Here is an 18,593-nt window from a genome sequence, read left to right on the forward strand (position 1 = left end):
GGGATACTGAAGCATTGATTTCACAATCTGCTCTATGGCTTGGAACCTGGGCTCTGGAAGGCTAGCTTTCGCCCATACATCACATGGAACTGGATCTCGTCCTTGGAACGACCTGTGAGTAGCCTGTCGTCAAGTTATGGGTACACTCGTATTTGCCTTTTCCGCAGGAAGGCTGCCACCACTGCCATGCATTTCATGAACACTCGGGGGGCTGTGGACAGGCCGAATGAGAGAACCCATGAACTGGTAGTGGTATTGGTTTATGACAAACCAGAGGAAGCATCGGTGCGCCGGATGAATGGCAATACGGAAGTATGCATCTTTCAAGTAGAAGGCAGCGTACCAATCCCCCGGATCTACAGATGAAATGATAGTGCTTAGGGAGACCATGCGGAACTGGAGTTTGACCATAAATTTGTAGAGTCCGCGAAGGTCTAAAATGGGTCGAAGACCCCCCTTTGCAACTCGGGGATTAGAAAGTAACGGGAGTAAAACCCCTTTCCCCTTAGCTCCTGTGGAACCTCCTCCACCGCACCTATTTCGAGGATCTAACAAACCTCCTGCATAAGGAGTTGCTTGTGAGAGGGGTCCCTGAAAACGGACGGGGAAGGTGGGTGGGAGGGAGAGGAGGAGGAGGAGGAGAACTGGAGAGAGTATCACACCTGTACTGTGCGTAGGACCCAGAGGTCCGATGTTATATGGTACAAGTGTAGGAGCTGGATTTTATAATGTACCATGAGAATTAATGTATGATTTGATTTCATCTTGTCAGCCACCCTTTTTTGAATAGCAGAAAGGAATGACAGACCAGAACAATCCTTATGATTAATTATGGTCATCCTTTTGTTTTAGAATAAGTTATAAAGCTACTATGGTTTCCTATATGTATTACAACTTAGGAAGTAAGAGACAGGATTCTCTATTGTGTCTATGTTAAGTAGATTAGAGGAACATTGAAGGCCTGGGTCTCAATGTAAATCGTCTTGGTTATTGATTGTAAAACTTAGGTTTAATTTGCAATGCCCTGTTGCTCAATATAAAATACTACTGTTTGTATTCTCAATCTGTTTGTGTGAATGAAGAATGTATGCATTAGAAAAAGATACGGTGTGAAGGCCATTGTTATAGCCAGTCAAGGAAGAAGGAGTAAAGAAACTTAAAGGACATCAAAGAATCATCAACACGCATCCATAATGAAGGGCAGATTGATGACCCTGAGGTAAAGGCTGGCACCCCTAAAGACAATTGATTAAAATCGGAACAAAGGACAGGATGACCCTCTCGGAGGTGTATTGGAATGTTTACACCATTAAGTAGTAACTGGTCACAAAGTGACACAGCAAAATCCATAGGCTTCAACAGAGAAGAAAACCTGTAAGAACAGGGTGCTTTGCCATAGGACTTTGGGTTCGTCTTGGAACACTCCAGGAGCATCGGATCGCGAGCGATAGAACCCCGCTCCCCTCCGCGACCATTCTGGCTGGCCACTAGATTGATCCTGACTCTAGACTGGTAACTGTAAACGTGTGTGTGTGTGTGTGTGTGTGTGTGTGTGTGTGTGTGTGTGTGTGTGTGTGTGTGTGTGTGTGTGTGTGTGTGTGTGTGTGTGTGTGTGTGTGTGTGTGTGTATAAAAAGCATATGCTAACTGTGGTATTCTCAATAAACGCTGTGTGTATTTACCTTCCTCTATAAGGATCCCGTGTGCTTTGTATGAGCATAACAGAAGTGGGATAGCAGGTTTAAAAACCGTGGGAATGGATCCAGGAACTGGGTTGGTACACTGTCCTTGGGCGCGCCTTCAAAACCCTTGCTTGTTTCCGGGCTGGGGTTTATTCTGGCCTTGGGTATGTGCGTTGTTCTGTCTACACCGGTTATTTCTGCCCCACTTGCGATATGGCTCCTGCCTGTGTTTGGGTTGATATTGTCTCTGCTGTGGAGGCTGAGGCCTAAAGGGCTTTCTCTGGGTTGCTGGCGTATGCATCCCTAGCAACTTCAGGGTGGCCCTAGAATCCTTAAGGCCATGCAGCCTGGAGTCTGTTTGCTCCGAGAAAAGGCCCGAGCCCTCAAAGGGAAGGTCTTGGAGGGTATTCTGGACCTCTGGAGGGAGGCCCGATGCCTGGAGCCACGCAGAGCGTTGCATGACTACCCCTGAGGCAATGATTCTGGTCGCAAAGTCAGCTGAATCGAGGGAGGCTTGTAGCGAAGTCTTAGCCACCACCTTCCCTTCCTCGATTAAAGCCACAAACTCAGAGTGAGAGTCCTGGGGAAGGCCATCCTTCAACTCTTGGACGGCTGTATCCAAGTTTAAGTTATGTCTATTAAGGATCGCCTACTGGTTGGCTATGCGTAGCTGGAGGCCTCCAGAGAAGTAGACCTTTCTACCGAAGAGATCCAAACGCTTGGCCTCCTTGGCCTTTGGGGCCGAGGCTCATTGGCCCGGTCGTTCCTTTTCGTTGACTGCTGAAACGACTAGAGAACAGGGAGTCGCATGGCAGAACAGGAACTCGTAGCCCTTGGAAGGAGCAAAGTATTTCCGTTCTACCTCCTGGCCGTCTGCATGATGGAGACCGGGGTCTGCCATATAGTTTTGTAATTAGTTTGTATGGTCTTTATGAGAGGGCGCACGACTCTGGAGGGACCCTCGGGCGTCAGGATATCCACCATCAGATCTTCCTGCTCAACCGTTTCTTCCGCCTGGAGGCCCATACTGAGGGATATCCTGCGGAGTAGCTCCTGGTGAGCCTAGTGGTCGATCGGTGGCGGTCCTAGATTGATGTGCCTGTCACTGCCTCGTCTGGGGAAGAGAAGGAAGTGAGGTGTTGCATGCTGCCCTCATCTAGACCCTCCTGTGTGTCCCCATATGCCTGGGTCACTTCAGGGCCATGCGGGACTGACACCTCTTTAGGTGTCGCAGAGCTTGGCACTGCCTCGGGCATTAGGCCTGGAAGCGCCGGTTGCTCTTGTGGGGCCGGGGGCAGCCTAGAGAGAGTGGCCTCCCTTGTCCTTGATGCACGCCTGTGTGGCGACCTGGCATGGAGTCGCATAGATTGCCCAGACCTAGAGGCTCTGGAGGAGATGTCCTGTTGCTGGTGGTAGGCCCATGGGGTCCAGAAAGGCCACTGACCCGAGGAGGCCATTGTGGTTGCCATGCTGGCTGGAAATTCTCTGTTGGCTACTGTTCGATGTCTGCTGTAGCTAGAGCGACCGGAGTCAGCCTCGGAGTTGGAGGATGCCGACAAAGAGGACCAGCAAGTGCCGGGGAGCGGTGCCTGGCTGACTGGGACGGTACTGGGAGTCTTGGGACCGGGACCAGTGTCTCACACTTGGTGCCGGTGAGGTTGTCGGTGCCATACTCCAGTGCCGGGCGACCGATGGCATCATGGACCAGTGTGCAGTCGCTGGGGGTGCTGCTGGCTGGTTTGCGTCCAGTGCCGTAACCTCATGCTGGGTCGTGGTTGCCGGGGAATAGCAGGACGTTGAGCTCGAAAGGGAGCGGTGCCATAAGTGGTGCCGAGACGGTGACCTCGAGCGGCGCACCATTGCTGGCTTCCCTCTGGACGGCACCTTTTTCGATGGTGCTGGAGGCTTCTCCCTGCATTGGAGGGTGTTTGGCGCCTACAACTCAATAAGATCTTTCACTGCCAGTGTCTGGTGTGGAGGGGTGTTCGAGGACCTCCTCCAGACATTCGTCGGCACTGAATCTTCTGGGTACCGGACTCAACAGGGCCTGTGGCACCGGAGTCGACAGTGCCAGTTCTTGGCTCAGGCCCGCAAAGTGTCTTTGCGTGCCGGGAGCTTCTTTGAGCGGCTTAGTAGCTCTTTGGGGAGAGCGCCCTCTTTCTCCTTTCTTGTGACACTTAGTCGGTGCCAGAGAGGTCGACCGGCGCCGAGATTGGTTGGTCCGTCTCGGTGCTGGCAATTTGCAGTGTCTGGGCGGTGCCGGGTCGCGCATGGATGCCGGGGCACTTCGCTCCGAGGAAGCCAGGGCCGGTCCCAGTCGGTCAGGGGCTGGTGGTTGTAACACGGCCTCCATGAGCAACTGCTTAAGGCGAAAGTCTTTCTTTCTTGGTGCGCGGCTCAAAGGCCTTGCAGATTTGCAGCGCTCTGCCTGATGAGACTCTCCCAGACACCGGAGACAGGAGTCGTGGGGGTCGCTGTTAGGCATAGACTTGCGGCACGTGGCGCAAGCTTTGAAACCCTGGGCTTGCGGCATGCCCCACAGCCCAAGGCTGTTGCTGGAACTAGCTTCCAGACACCTGACAACAATAGTATTTAACTAACTGATAACTATCTAAGAACAGCTCTAACTAGAAGACTGGAAGGCTAAGGGGTCACCTCTCAAGCGAGAGAAAGAGAATATTCCAACACCACCACGGACGGTAAGAAGGAACTGAAGGGGGGTCAGGCCGGCACGGTATTATATACACCGCCATAAAGGCGCCACTCTAGGGGGCTCCCCTGCCATCCTGACGGGAGTTGCTAAGGGAAAAAGTTTCCAATGTCCGTGCACATGGCGCACGCACACCTAATTGGAATGGACGTGAACAATCACTTGAAGAACTACTGTTAGGTATATGTGAGGGTGGTAATAGATCTCCCTTACATTTTCCCTTCTAAGCAGCTTTCTGAATTACTGAAGAGTGCTTCAACTGCAATTTGGTTAGTTTGAATTTTGCAAGGAGATCAGAGCGAGGAGGCAGAAGGATATACAATTTATCTGTTGCACACAATCCTTGTTGTCTATGGAAAGCTAAGCATTGGGAATAGAATTCTGAGAGTACTTAGTGATTTGGCATACAAAGAATCCAAGCTGTGAATTTTTCCTGACTGTGCTTTGTTGCAAGTGAACTTCTCCATGGTCAGTCGACAGCTGAGGAAGATAGGGATTAAGTTTCATTTATCAGCTCCTATAAAGGATATAGGGGAATGAAGGTGAACTAAGTAAATTTACACAGAATTTAAACTTTTTTTTTTAATTAAATGAAAAGATTCTTAAGCCTACATAGTTGCAAAGATAATCTCCAAATCTGAACAGAGTGTAAACAGATAAAGTGTTGCCTTCCTGAATCTGAAGGCAAACAATTCTAGTGCCTGTTCTGCAGTTCAGAAGACTTCCCAAGCAATAAAAAAATGAAGATTCTGAGCAGCAATGAAAACACACAACAGTATCAAATTCACTCTTTCGGTTTGAGATGACTATGAGCAGTAGAGGTAAGCCCTGGAGATATTCACAGAAGAGGAACATTTAAAAAAAAAGAAGATGATGATGATTGGGAAGGAGTAGAGCACCATCGGTCATCCCTCCAGAATCAAAAGTATTCTGGAGGCAGGGATTGATGGGGAAAGAAGGAGTTAGAGAAAATTCTCCATACCCTGGCTGAAAGCCAGATAGAAAGAACTCATGGAATTTGAGGACTCCAAATGATTGCAAAGTTGCCTCTCACTTTCTCAACCTTCTGCAAAAAAGGCAAAATTTAGAGACATGCTCATAATTGGTATAGTTGATATGACAGCAATCAGGATGACAATTTTAACTGTGTCTTGTAACATACTGGTTTGGTACTATACAGAATACTAATCTGTACTAATTTAGACAGAGAATGGTGAGTTGTACAGTACCATTAAAAGATGAGTTATAGGGAAGAATGGATATAGATAACGTAAGTACTCTGAGAATTATTTGCTGTACAGAGCTTGAGAGCTAGTGCTGGGGTTTGAAAACCAGTTTTATCTTTTTTTTAAAAGAGTAAAAACTAAACTTTTAATCAAATCACCCTTTTTTCCTCTGTTGCTACTACTCAATATTAAGCACAGGATCCAAAACTTTTGAAGAGCTGTATGTTATACCCAGGCTATGTCAGCTATCATTACATTTACTTAGGGAGAATAAACATTTTAAAAATAAGTTGCCTTAAAAAAAAGTAAAAAAAAACACCTCCTGAAAATGAGATTCTTAATTACGTAGGTAGCACCAAAGCTGTGCTAGAGTCTTAACCTTATTCTAAGTATTTAACATATTGTTAGAACAACTATTTCACTTGAGTGTCTGGGTTTGTAGTAGAGAGTTTGTATTCAGAATTCAAGATATTTGTAATCTGATGCCTGAAGGATAGCCTGTCTCTCTCAGGTTTATTATAGCAAGTATATTTTCTAAATATATTCAGCATTCTTTGGGGCAGAAAACATTGCTTTAGCTAAGCTCTAAAAGTGAAATGTACATAATTCTGTAACATTTTATAATAAAATCACTTTAAATGCAGCTTATGACAGTTATAAATTTATAATTTACTCTTTGCTTTCTTCACTGAAGAAACCAAGATTAGATCACTTATGGTGATTAAAAGAATTCTTTTAAACCTTTAGTCTTTCCTCTTAGAGGAGAGGCATATAGGCAAGGCAATGTAGGGAAACTTAAAATGCCACTGCCTGTGTCATATTTGTTCTGTAAGTAAACAAAAATGTCAAAGGAGGCTCAATTGAACACCTCTTAGACTTGTTTCCTGTTAAATATTGTGAATAATGTTCAATCTGCAAGTCATTACTGTGTTGACTGTAACCACTACTCAAAAGACTTCAACAACTGAAAATGCTGTATTTGTCCACATTCATCATTTTGAATAAAATCTGCCAAATAAGTAACACAGTCCATGTAAAAATTAAGGATTTAACAACACAATCTGCAACCATGTAAGTATAAAATTAAATTCAGTCTTCCACACAGAAAATGTTTGATATTTTAAAAGTGAGCTTTCCAACCTGTAAATGAGTCAGGAATTGTTAGAGTTATTTAGAATAGTCTTCAAGTGGGTTTAACACTGTGCAATTTATATTAAAGCAGTATTCAATTATTGCAATTACTGCAGTTGCCAGTTTTGTGGATCATGTAAATATTTTAGTTATGAAGGCCACAAAAATACTACACCCAATACATGAAAAAAATTCAAATATTTTATATTAAAACTCACTTGTTGCAAAGGTTCATCAATTATATTGGCACCTGTCAATCTTCTGTCAATCTTAATAGGCCTGGCTTCACATTTCATTTCTTCTGTACACTTAAAAATAGATTAGACAATTTTACTAAACAGATCTTCACTATGAATAAAAATAGTCGCACCTACTGTTCATGATATAAATATTTCTTAATGAAGAAGTCTACACTACAGTATTTCCCTTATAATCATTAGTTATATCGTACATAAAATCATTTGAAAATATTTACACACACACACACACACACACACACACACACCCTCCCACCCCTTGTACTATGTACTGAATCGAGCTGAGGGACTGATATTAGAAAAACTCAACTCTGCCCATATGATGAAAAAATTGGTTCCTTTGAAATATAATAGTCAAAGGAGACAGGATAGTCTGTGGGTAAGACAGGACTGAAAGTAAAGACCTGGGACTTGTACCTGACCATTAGAAACTGCAACCTTGTGCAAATCACTTCACCCTCTATGGTGTGTTGAGCACACAAAACTAAACGTATTTGGAAAAGGACTTAAAAGAATGTTGAACTATTATACAACAAACCCCGGAAAGCCTGTAAGTCAAAAATAAAGATGTCTTTGTTAAACAGAGTACTATAAAATGCATATAAACTTTGCACAACAAAATTTCAGTACACAGATCAACTAACAGATTATAGGAGGACATATATGCACAACCAACCAATATACAAACCAGTAGTAAAAGCATCAGGAAAGGTTGTGAGGACTGACCAGACTTCAGTCATAGAAATGTCATTTATAAGGGGGAAAAAGTGCTCTACAAGTCAGGTACACATACAATGATCAAAGTAGCAATTTAAACAAAAAACGGAGGGTGAGATCAGAGAAGGCAGAATTTCTCAAAAATCTGCCCACAGAGGCAGATTAAGAGAAGCAGAGGTATTGCTTACGCAATACCATACAGTATATGCACTGAAGATTAGACAGCAACTCTGCACCCTCAAACTTTAGAACTTCCCTTTTTTTCAGCCTATGGTAATATAAACATAAAACTTCTATTGACTGTTTGCTGTGCTTTTGTATTGGTCCAATAAAAGATTTTACCTCACCCACCTTATCTCTCTAAACTTCTATTGAGACAGAACTTCATAGTCTGACATCTAAACATCTCTGCATCATTGGAGCAGCAGACTCAAAATCTCTTGGTTCAGATAAAATATATTTAGAAACAAACAAGGGAACTAGGCAGAAACCAATTTATCTTAGTGAAACACCTTGTTGGGAGGCTGAGTGGACTGCGTCACTAATTTGCTGATTTGTCCTTCAGCAACAGCAGCAACTAAAAATAAAATCTTATGGTTTAACATTCTCATGGAAACTAAACAGAGGCTAAAAAAAGGAGACACACACACAGAGCTCTGAACACTAGGCTCGTACTTCAGGCTAAGATGATATCTCCATAGGTTTAAATAACTTTGCCACAAGAGGATAAGCAATCAACTGGCCAACGACCCAGCTTCTGAAGATGCTAACAGAAGTTTATACCCTTAAAACACAGACCTGCTAAAACCTCACAACTAGTTTTTTATTTTTAAAATGTGCAATCTTGATAGCCATGGAATAAGCTTGTGTCTCCACTGAAGCATTGGAAATGAGGAAGGACAAGTCAAGAGAGGAACAAGGAGAAAGCAGCCATCTCAGATTTCTTCTTAGTGTGAGCGCAACATGCCTCAGGCACATAACCAGGATTCATCACCGAATTTGGTCCACTGTTTGGATCATTAGCTCCCTAGCCCAGGCACTGATAGGGAGTGTGATGTGAATGCTGATCCATGTCCCTGTCTCAAACTGAGGAGTTAGAACTAAACACAGGTTGTTTAAATTTGGCTGGAGGCCTTTAGGCCACCAAGGATCTTCTCTGTCTTGAAGTGCACACAATCAATAGGCTGAGATTTGTTTAGGCATCTGAACCAATGAGACCAATGGCTTTAAGCATTATGAGGCAAGGAATACTTAATATTTGCACTATATGAGGGCCATTTACAATATTTTCTGTTTTGCTTCTCATTATTTGAATTACAGTGGCATGCAGAGGCCGCATTCAGACTGAGGTCCCATTGTGCTGGATACCATAGAAACACCTGCTAAGAGAGAGCTCCTGCCCCACAAAGTTTGGTTTAGAGACAAAACAGAACAAGTGCATGTACCAGAAAGAAAAAAAGAATAGGAAAAGGGAGAATGAGGGTAACAGTGATGGGAACACCTGGTATCACAATCCACTCATGTGCAGAGTTTTCCGTTTTCTTTATTTTTAGAGATATAAACAAACAGTAATCCCTGCTGGCCATCTGCCTAAACATTTCTGAAAGGAAAGAATAAAAGCAACTTTTGCTGTAAACCCTATGCAATGCATGGAAAACATTATTTTGGGTGGAAAGAAGATGGCTAGGGTTGTATAGATTGGAACTATAAAATTCTGCGATTTCATAAACACTCCCCTTTCTTTGTTGTGCGGGCTGATCTATTTTAAAACTAAAACATGCCTCAACACACAGACACACAAGAGCCTAGAGTTTTGACTAACCTGTATGTAATGAATAGACAAAATTAACCTGAATGTGCAATGTGTGTTTACAACATTAAAAGTCAGTAATCACTCCAAAGAAAGAATAACTAAGTATTAGAGCAGTAGAAGGACTTTTGAAAGTATAGACGTGACATAGCAATACTTACTTAAGGCACATTTTTAGTAGCTAATTGTTTTCTCTCTCTCTCTCAATCAAGACAGCAAAGACTCTGGGGTTCCTCCTCCTCATTCCTTCTGATGAACAGCATGACAACCAACCACTACCCAGGATTCTCCCACTCTCTTAGGCTCACTCAACACTCTCTCTAGTTTGATTCCTTCTGACCCAAAGGGAATCTGTCTGCTCTACCTCCTTAACAAAGGAGAATCTATTGCAGAAGCCTGGCCTTGGAAGGCCTGGTATGGTGGAAGCCTTCACTCTCTTGCCAGAGCCACATAAAGCAAGTTGGCTGATAAGTTAGTATATAATGCTTTCTGTGGCTCAGTTTGCAATAGAAAACCATGAGCTTGAGGGCTGAATTAGACAAGATCCTGAGGCAAAGGAAATGGCAACCTCTAGTCCCATATCCCACTCCCTTCAAAGGAATGATAAACCGATGCCCTGCTCTAAGCACTCATCCGTTGTAGAATAGCATGTGTAGGTGCCTGCACGCTAAAATAGTGACTAGTAAAAGCATGGAATAACAGGTATCAGTTTTGCAAGACTTCCCCACTGACACTTATCCCTCTTCAGCCCAGAAAGTGGCTCTGACTCTAATGGAATGGACTCTCTAAACCTCATGAGACAATGAACTTCCTTCTGTGGCCTTACAAGCCTTCAACTGGCCATGATGTATACAGAAGCCTAGATGTCTCTCCTTGAAACCTGGAAGAGGATCCAGTCCCCTGAAGGCTGCAGATACATTTAAACACATTTTTGAGGCCCAGGCTTCAACATTCCTCACTTAAGGAACAAACTCTGAAGGGAACTATCTTTGTTAGGTGGACAGGATCTTAGTTTTCAACAAAGACAAGTGTAAAGGAACACTTATCACTATGGAAGATCAAATATGGAGAACTACTGAAGAGCATGAAATACCTCTTCCATTGTTCTGACTGAGGTATTTGTTACATTACCTTCAAGGTAAACTAATGAAAAATCTACCCAGTGAAGAGTCTTCAAAGGAGGCTCACACAACCAGAAGACCAGGTTGTTAATAGAGCAAAGAAAGGTCACTAGCTTCAGGAAACATGACAGCTGAGGAGATGGTTTTCCCTAGTTGTAACCCATTTACCAGTTTGCTTTCTATGACTTGGCCAACACAGACTCCCATTCTATCAAGCTTTCCATACCTAATCTTCAACAAGAGTTTCAACTTAGTTAGGCAAGAAAAGTAGACTAACAGATGCCCTTCTGATCAGAGGGAATCAAACTGAAGAGGCAGAGAGGAAGATCCAAGGAATGGAAAAATTCCAAACAGCAATGGTCATTTTGTTGGGGTGAGTGAGTGAGGAGCCTCAGTCTCCGCACTTTTGCAGACTAAGACACAAACATTTATTAAATGAATACATAGGAAACTATAAATGTTAATCAGAGAAAAACTATACAGATTACACATAGGAAGAAACCACTTAGTATATATGTTATTCTGCTTCTCACACTATAGCCAGAAAAATATAATCAAAATAAGCTATTTCTTTAAAGTAGCACACACTTCATAAAAATGTTTTTTTGAGAGGCCAGTGCAGAGTTTGCCCATTTAGTACATTTCTTTGTAGCAAAAGAAAACCTGGCTAGAACTCTGAGAATAGAATTGTTTATCTCGGGAAATATGCACTTAAACTGATACATTTCAATTTTTTTTGATAGTACAGCATATTGAAAGACTCACATGGGAAAGTCTGAAGTTTATGGATTCTGATCTTGAAGTTATAATGCTTCGTAAATTTTCCTTATGCTGCTTACCTTAAAAATCCCAACAGATGTAGGAGGAAGAAATGAGTGTTCACACTGTTCAAGGTACTTTTCTGAATTTGTTTTTCCAAATAAGAGAGTAACCACAAAACCCCTAAAAAAGATAAAAAATAAAATAATCAGCTTCCATGTTCTAAATGTTTAACGACAATCTAAAACTTAAAAATTCAAAGGCATCTGGTAAGCAATATTTTCTAGCAAAAGTTTACACACATTGTGTAATGCTTGCCAAAGGTGACTGTTCACCACATACAATGCCAGATCTCTATATTTTTCAAGAGAAATTTAAAAAAAAAGAACCATGAAAACTCTACTTCTGTGTAACATCTTGTTTAATGTCACCAATATACTTTGTATTGGTAAAATCTTTAGCCCCTATCCAGCACTGGGATCTGTCGATCCCTTCCACATGGGGATTCTGCACAGGGCAGATGTTTATACTAGTGGATCCTGATGCAGGACCAGAACTAAAGATGGTAAATTTACACATACTATTTATGTTCACAGGGATGTTAGCAAAATGAAGTAGGTTTAGAGGCAGTCAGGCCATTATAAATAAATACATATATTATGTATATATTTTCTTTAAATTATACAAAGCACTATACTCTTTAGAAATGCACTCAAACCGCAACATGAAAGCATAAGACATGGACACACAAACATTTAATGTATGAAAAGAACTCTTGGTATAACAACTTTTACCAGGAAGAAACTATATTATGCTATAGCAACACTGAACTGATTACTTATATTAGTATAATGACAGCTGAAAAAGGAAGGAGCAGTAAGATAAGATGTAAGGTCAAACAAGTAGACTTATCAGGTAGCTTGGGTAAGAACAGAAAGCTAAGTTAGAAGCCTGAGGTGATGTTGAATGAATTTAGTAAGCAAGTGGTTTTATTACTATTCTTTTTATTTAAATATACAATTTAATCAATGAAAGGAACACTGTAGAGCTTTTTTGAGGGGTTGGCAGAAAAGGAGATTTTATCAGAAATTAACTTTTGGCTCTTCTTGAGCTTCTACAATCAGATGAATAGGAGTGCAACTAATTTTATTACTGCACATTTTCATCCTGGTAAAAATGAAGACCGCAAGGAAAAAAATAATGGTTTCAGTTGTGATTATGACAAATTCAATTGCTTTTTATGACGAATCAACTATTTAACCCTGGTGGATGATAGCAGAAAGACAAACACTGCTGCTTTTGATAGGAAGTGGATGAAACCCAAAAAGCTGTATTGTATGTTCTCTTTCCACTTCGGAATGGGTGAAATCAAAAAAAGCAGCCTTTGAAAAATAATTAAGCTGGAGGAGAATGAGAAGGAGAAAGTTCTTATTGCTCATGTTAGTCATACACACAGAGGTTTAATGGCAAATTGAAAATTTCAGGTAAACTAGTTGGAGGCTTTTAATGGCCATATGGACAACCTGAACTGCTGCTCTACACTGAAATGTAACTATAAAAAAAAATAGTATACTATTATCGAACAGATCTGCTCCCAGATCTGCCCGGTCATATATGGTATGCTTACTTTTATGAATAAAATAGGGGCTGATTAGTTCAAATGGATCTGTCTGAACACATGAGTACACTGAAACAGATCTATTTGCAGGTTCTAATCCCAAAACTGTAAGGCTTTTTTCCTCCTGCAAGCACTCCAGAAACAATACAACTAAGAAGCATGGAGACTGATTCTATCCCTTTTTGCAGATCATCAATATGATGATTTACTAAGTTCCAATCAGTTACACTTGTGAAAAGTCATGGAGGACAACACAGTTGCACAGCATAACTATGGATATGTGGCAATGCAGAACCTTTATTATTGTATATGATACAAGGGATGGGAGGCAGTACATAGCTTGATTTATAGATCCCAGGTGGAGTTAGCAGCACTGGCAGTTAGAACATATCTTTTTACTCCCAAAGAAAGCATATTTGATATGGAAGTCATTGAGGGCCAATAAAAAAAAAACCTGAGCTCTACAGTGTCTTGCTTTCTGCACGCAGAGATAGTTTCAGAGAACTGTACTTTACAGCCACTGTCAATGACAATTAGCATAATTAACAGTTGAAATATCTTTCTTAGCACCTTCCCAAATTTGTCTTAAAACAATTTCCCAAAAATAAATTTCACAGCATAACTGAAATGGTAACTATATAAACAGACAACTTTTGCCAATCATGATTAATCAGTTATCCATCATCAATCCTCTCTCCAAAAAGCAAATTTGCAGATATTAATTTTAAAGCAACATTTTATACAGGAAGGGAACCAACTAGTTTTTTTTAAAGATGATGCATATAAGGTTTTATGCATGATAAACTAGTTTTAATGTCAAAAATAACCAATTTCTCTGTTATACTGTATGAAAAGAGAATCAAAATTAACAGTTTTCCATGCATGGAAGTAACAGACAAAATACATACATTATAGCTCTGTTTCAAATCTGTTAGAAAATCCAAGATGACACATTAAAGTAAGCTACTAAGATCATATGACTACCATGATATTTTCAAACTGAAAAAAGTGTTAATACCATTTTATAATTAAAAATATCCTCTGAACAACTTTATGTTATTATAAATAATAATTTTTAAACCCAGAAATACTACATGTTTTAGCAGGGTAGATTAATTTAAATCAAAGTGATTTTAATCATGATTTAAATCAGCAAGTAGAAAACCTTGATTTAATAATTGATTTTAATCTGGTTTTTCATTGTACTTTAGTTATTTTCCTAAAGAAAAATTGACTTCTCACTGGCTAGTATAAATTGGTATTACTTTTTGTTAACCGAGATGATCCACTATATATTAACTCATTTATTTAAGCAATTATAGTAGCTTGATTTACACTTATTCAAATCCTTAATTTTTACTTTTTTTATTACGATAGAAATGTTGAATGATGCATTTATCAATCTTTTATTTGTAATTGTATCAAGCTGCATTTGGATGGAAATTGGAATTCAATTAAAACGTAAAAAATACAGCATTTTAACATAAGTTTTATCAATTAAAACTACCATAACTGTACTGGGATACATAAAGGGAGAAAAAAGTTAAATGCAAAGCATTTTTTGTATTTAAAACTAACCGATTTATTAAAACAAGGGAAGTATTTAGTAAATCGAACTGACTGTTTCTGGTCGCCATGTCCTTCAAGGTATTAAAACTAGTAGATATCATCTCTCACAAAGTTTTTATTCATACATTAGAAGAGGAAAACAAGCTTTTCTATTTTTTCTATTCCAAACAGTTACTCAACTTTGAATGAACCTGTAACTGAACTAGGTGAATAAACTGAAATGAAGACCATGTGTTCTCTATGCACCCGCAGAAGAGGAAACTGTTGTCAAAAACTGGGTTAGCACTTCAAGAAACTCTGGTTCCATGTGCTTGGCCGCTGAATTCTACCAGTTCAGTGGCCTGCCTTTCTTTAAAAACTTTAGCAGCAAATATAGATTGCTTGAATATTTCTGAATTTACAGGCACCTAAGGATAATTATAAACTTTTGTAATGGAATTTTGAGATCCTCACAGATGAAAGCTGCTATATACACAGAGGGTAATAACCACTCCTCTTGTTTATTTTTTTATACTGATCTTCAGGTAAATTTGGTGTTTCTTTTTCTCAGAAGTTAAGGCACTGCTTTAGAGAATTTGGCCCTACGTACTGTACCAGAAGGAGGATGCAGTAGACTGTAGTTACTCATCCAAACATACTCTTATCACTCATTTCTAGAAGTTAAGATCATATATATAGCTAAAATCTCAAACTTCAGGAAAATGAGATAAAGAATTGGAAAGAAATCATGTCTATTTACACCTACATGAAGTGTTGAATAAACCTACTAGGTGCACACCGATGTGCGTTCTTATCTTTTTCTGATGCATCAAGTATTGGCAACTGCCTGTGGCAGTCAAAATGTCAGACTACGAAGACCACTGGCCTGATCCAATAAGACAACTCCTATGTGACTAAGTTGAATGCGCTTCCCAGTTAAAAACTTCAAGCATGAGAGAGGCATGTGGGCAACAGACTGGAAAATAAGGATTATGAAAGAGCATTTGTACCACAAACTCATCCATTCCACAGCAGTTTGAAGCTTAACAGCAAAGGTAGAGGTTCACATGCCCACTTAGCTGGGGACAGCAAATGGTGTCCAAAAGTGCGCATATTGTGTTACTAGAGATGCAGAGTGATAATTTCAGCCTTTTATATAAAAAGGTGGCTGCTTCATATTGATAAGTTAAAAAGAACACTAACTGATGCACTGTAAAAAGTAACTTTTGCTTCAACTCCTTAACTGACACCATAGAAGACACACTGATGAATACAAAGGGGGAGACCCTATGGTTTGTTTACACTCAAAAGTATTAGAGAGTTGTAACACTGTCATAAAGGCAACTGTTTAAAACAGAACAGTGATGGGAGCTGAAGTTCTCATCCATCTAGCTCCAGATTTGTCTGGACTATTCTCTCTCAAGGAATTATAGCCCTAAAGGTGATAGCAACAAATTAAGACTATTTAAGGACCAAAAGCAGCTTCAGCATCATTCCCAATTTGGGCTGCATCTAAAAACGTAGGCGAACAGTTGTAATTTAAGATCCCAGCAACAAAAAGGGACACACTGATAAGATATTGATAGGTAGGCATAACGGGTCAGAAGATATTTCCTGCAGCCACAAAATAAGAGTCAGATGGTCTAAGCACGTGAGCAAAAGAAATCCAAGATGTTACCTTCAAAGCCTATTCTCTATGGCTACACAATTAAAATTCAATTCCAGCAAATAACTGCCATTTTGCCTAGCACCACTTAGGATCCAAAGGAAAAAAAACTGATGAAAGATGTTACTCCTGGGGAAATTCTGCACCAAAAAATTAAAATTTGTGTGCACAATATTTTAAAATTCTGCAAAATTCTGCATATTTTGTCAAAATAACACAACATAATCACACCAATTTCAATTATTTTGGTAATTTATTTCAACATACCTGTCAGCAAGCATGTCTGTAACAACACAGACAACAAAAAAGATTCAGGAAATGTTTTTTGACAAATAGATTCCTTACTAGGCATATTAATATAGAACTTATAGAGTATTAATTTATATAAACTACAATACAGAAATGTATTTCCTGCACCCCTCAGAAGCAGTCCAAAGGCTTAACGGAGTCAGGGGTAATGGAGGAACTGTATGAGAGGGAAGTAAATTGCTGGGAAGGAGCCTGGGCGTGAACTAGAAGGGCTGTTGGGTTTGGGTGGCAGAAGTATGGGACAGGTTTTATTTGGGGGCGGGTGAGGAGGCATTGTTAGGGAGCTGGGGAGCCTCCTGCATGCAGATCCTGGCTGACCTCTGCCTTTCCCATTCAGGCACCTCTGCACATATCCCCATATCGCCCTGCACTCCCACTCTCTTATCCCCATGTGGCCCTGCACCTCCAACTCCCATTCAGCCGCTGGCTCAATATGGTCACTAGCTCATATGCCCCGTCCCCAGTCTGTCATTTCTTCACTAGCCCTTCTGAAGCCCAGTCTGTGACTCCCCAGCAACCCCGTGTGCCCCGCTCAGTTCATTCCCCCCCATATCCTGTGCCTCCTCACCTAAATCTGAGAAAGGCAGCCTCTGCCCCCTCCCTCTCCGCAGTTGGATGCTCCAGCCCCTGAGCCAGCTGTTCTCTCTTCTGGCACCACACCAGCCCCTGGTGGGCGAAAGGTTTAATTACAGCATGACCCCTCTCACGTCTTCCCTTTATCTGCCTGTCAGAATCAATTATTCTGCTGGGGGGGTGGGGGGGGAAGGAGGAGAATATGCAGGGACATTAATTCTGTGTTTGTGCAGCGACAGAATTCCCCCAGGAGTAAAAATGTTCACATGTTGTTCAAAGAAAGGGGAGGTGGTAGAACTAGGGTCCAGCACACAGGTCAAAACAGTTATCAATACTTGAAGTAGAGGCAAAAAATATTTCATGGAAACTGCGATGTTCTATGGTTTTATGTTATATAACTTGCACAAATGATACCAATATTTTGCCTCTTGCTTCTGGAAATGCCAAATTCCCTAATGTGATAGCTTACCTGATCCTGAATTGATGAAGAGATGTACTACAAAAAAAAAACCTAAATATTTGTAAATCAGTCTCCAAATAAAAAAAAATAAATATCAAGCAGAAAAGGATTTTAGACTTCAGACTTATAGCTATGCATACGTATAAAAATAAGAGTTCCAATATCATTCCACACATGTGCTGAAGAACAATGGTTGTAACTTTACTACAGCATACTAAAATAAAATAAAATGTGCAGTTAGATAGAGTATATCTATCACATTTAAAAGGAAACTATTTCCATATGATTTAACAAAGCATTTTTGTTTAACTAGCATATACAATGAAGAAATAGACAAAGATTGATACTGTTCTGGTATCAACATTAATGGGACATGAATACATAAAATAAATAATAGTACTGCTTAAATATATAGACTTTGAAATACTGGTGAGGAAAAAACGATACAAACTGGTAAGACTGTGCATGCCAAATAGGAAAACACACAGATATAAATATACAGGTATCAAGCAAAGATCCATACCCAAAACTGTTGAGTGCTATGTGTTTTGTTCAGGACGATAAAGATGAATTGGGTGTAGGGAGACCTCCCAAAGTATTAAGGGTTGTTTCTTTCTGGTATGAAGGTAGATATGCTACACAGCATATTATTTAATTGCTAAGTAGAGACAAGTAATTTACCTTAAACATCAGCTTAAAACTTTGTTTGCTTTAATGAATCATGACAAGTACTTACATACCTTTGTATCAGAGGAAGAGTATTTGGAATTTTACTTAATTTGGATCAGATTAACATGACAGATCAATTAGTGAAGAAAATGCAGACAGGAACAATTCAGATACAACCTAGCTTCACCTTTTCCATACACATAGCTCTGTTCCTCACACATTGATACAGTTTAGATTAAGCAAGTATCATGCTCCTGAAAAGATTAACAGCACTAAGTAGTGATAGGTAGGAAGGAAGGCAGGAAACCTCATGCACATTAAATTCAAAGTAATAACAT

The 18,593-nt window shown here is 40.4% G+C and overlaps 1 protein-coding gene across 34 annotated transcripts in view; it reads right to left on the minus strand.

Moving 5' to 3' along the window:
• Positions 1-18,593, minus strand: part of SNX13 (sorting nexin 13) — a 153,808-nt gene that overhangs the window by 88,816 nt on the left and 46,399 nt on the right. For 33 of the 34 annotated variants that reach the window (XM_065583229.1, XM_065583221.1, XM_042856479.2 and 30 more), the window contains 2 exons: positions 11,493-11,595; positions 6,967-7,056 (listed from right to left, as the gene is read on the minus strand). In XM_065583229.1, the coding sequence (XP_065439301.1) occupies positions 6,967-7,056; positions 11,493-11,595 (193 nt within the window). The remainder of the gene's footprint in view (positions 1-6,966; positions 7,057-11,492; positions 11,596-18,593) is intronic. The other variant, XM_065583214.1, reaches the window with a different exon arrangement.

This window comes from Chrysemys picta, chromosome 2, assembly GCF_011386835.1.
Source record: "Chrysemys picta bellii isolate R12L10 chromosome 2, ASM1138683v2, whole genome shotgun sequence".
Lineage (NCBI taxonomy): Eukaryota > Metazoa > Chordata > Testudines > Emydidae > Chrysemys > Chrysemys picta.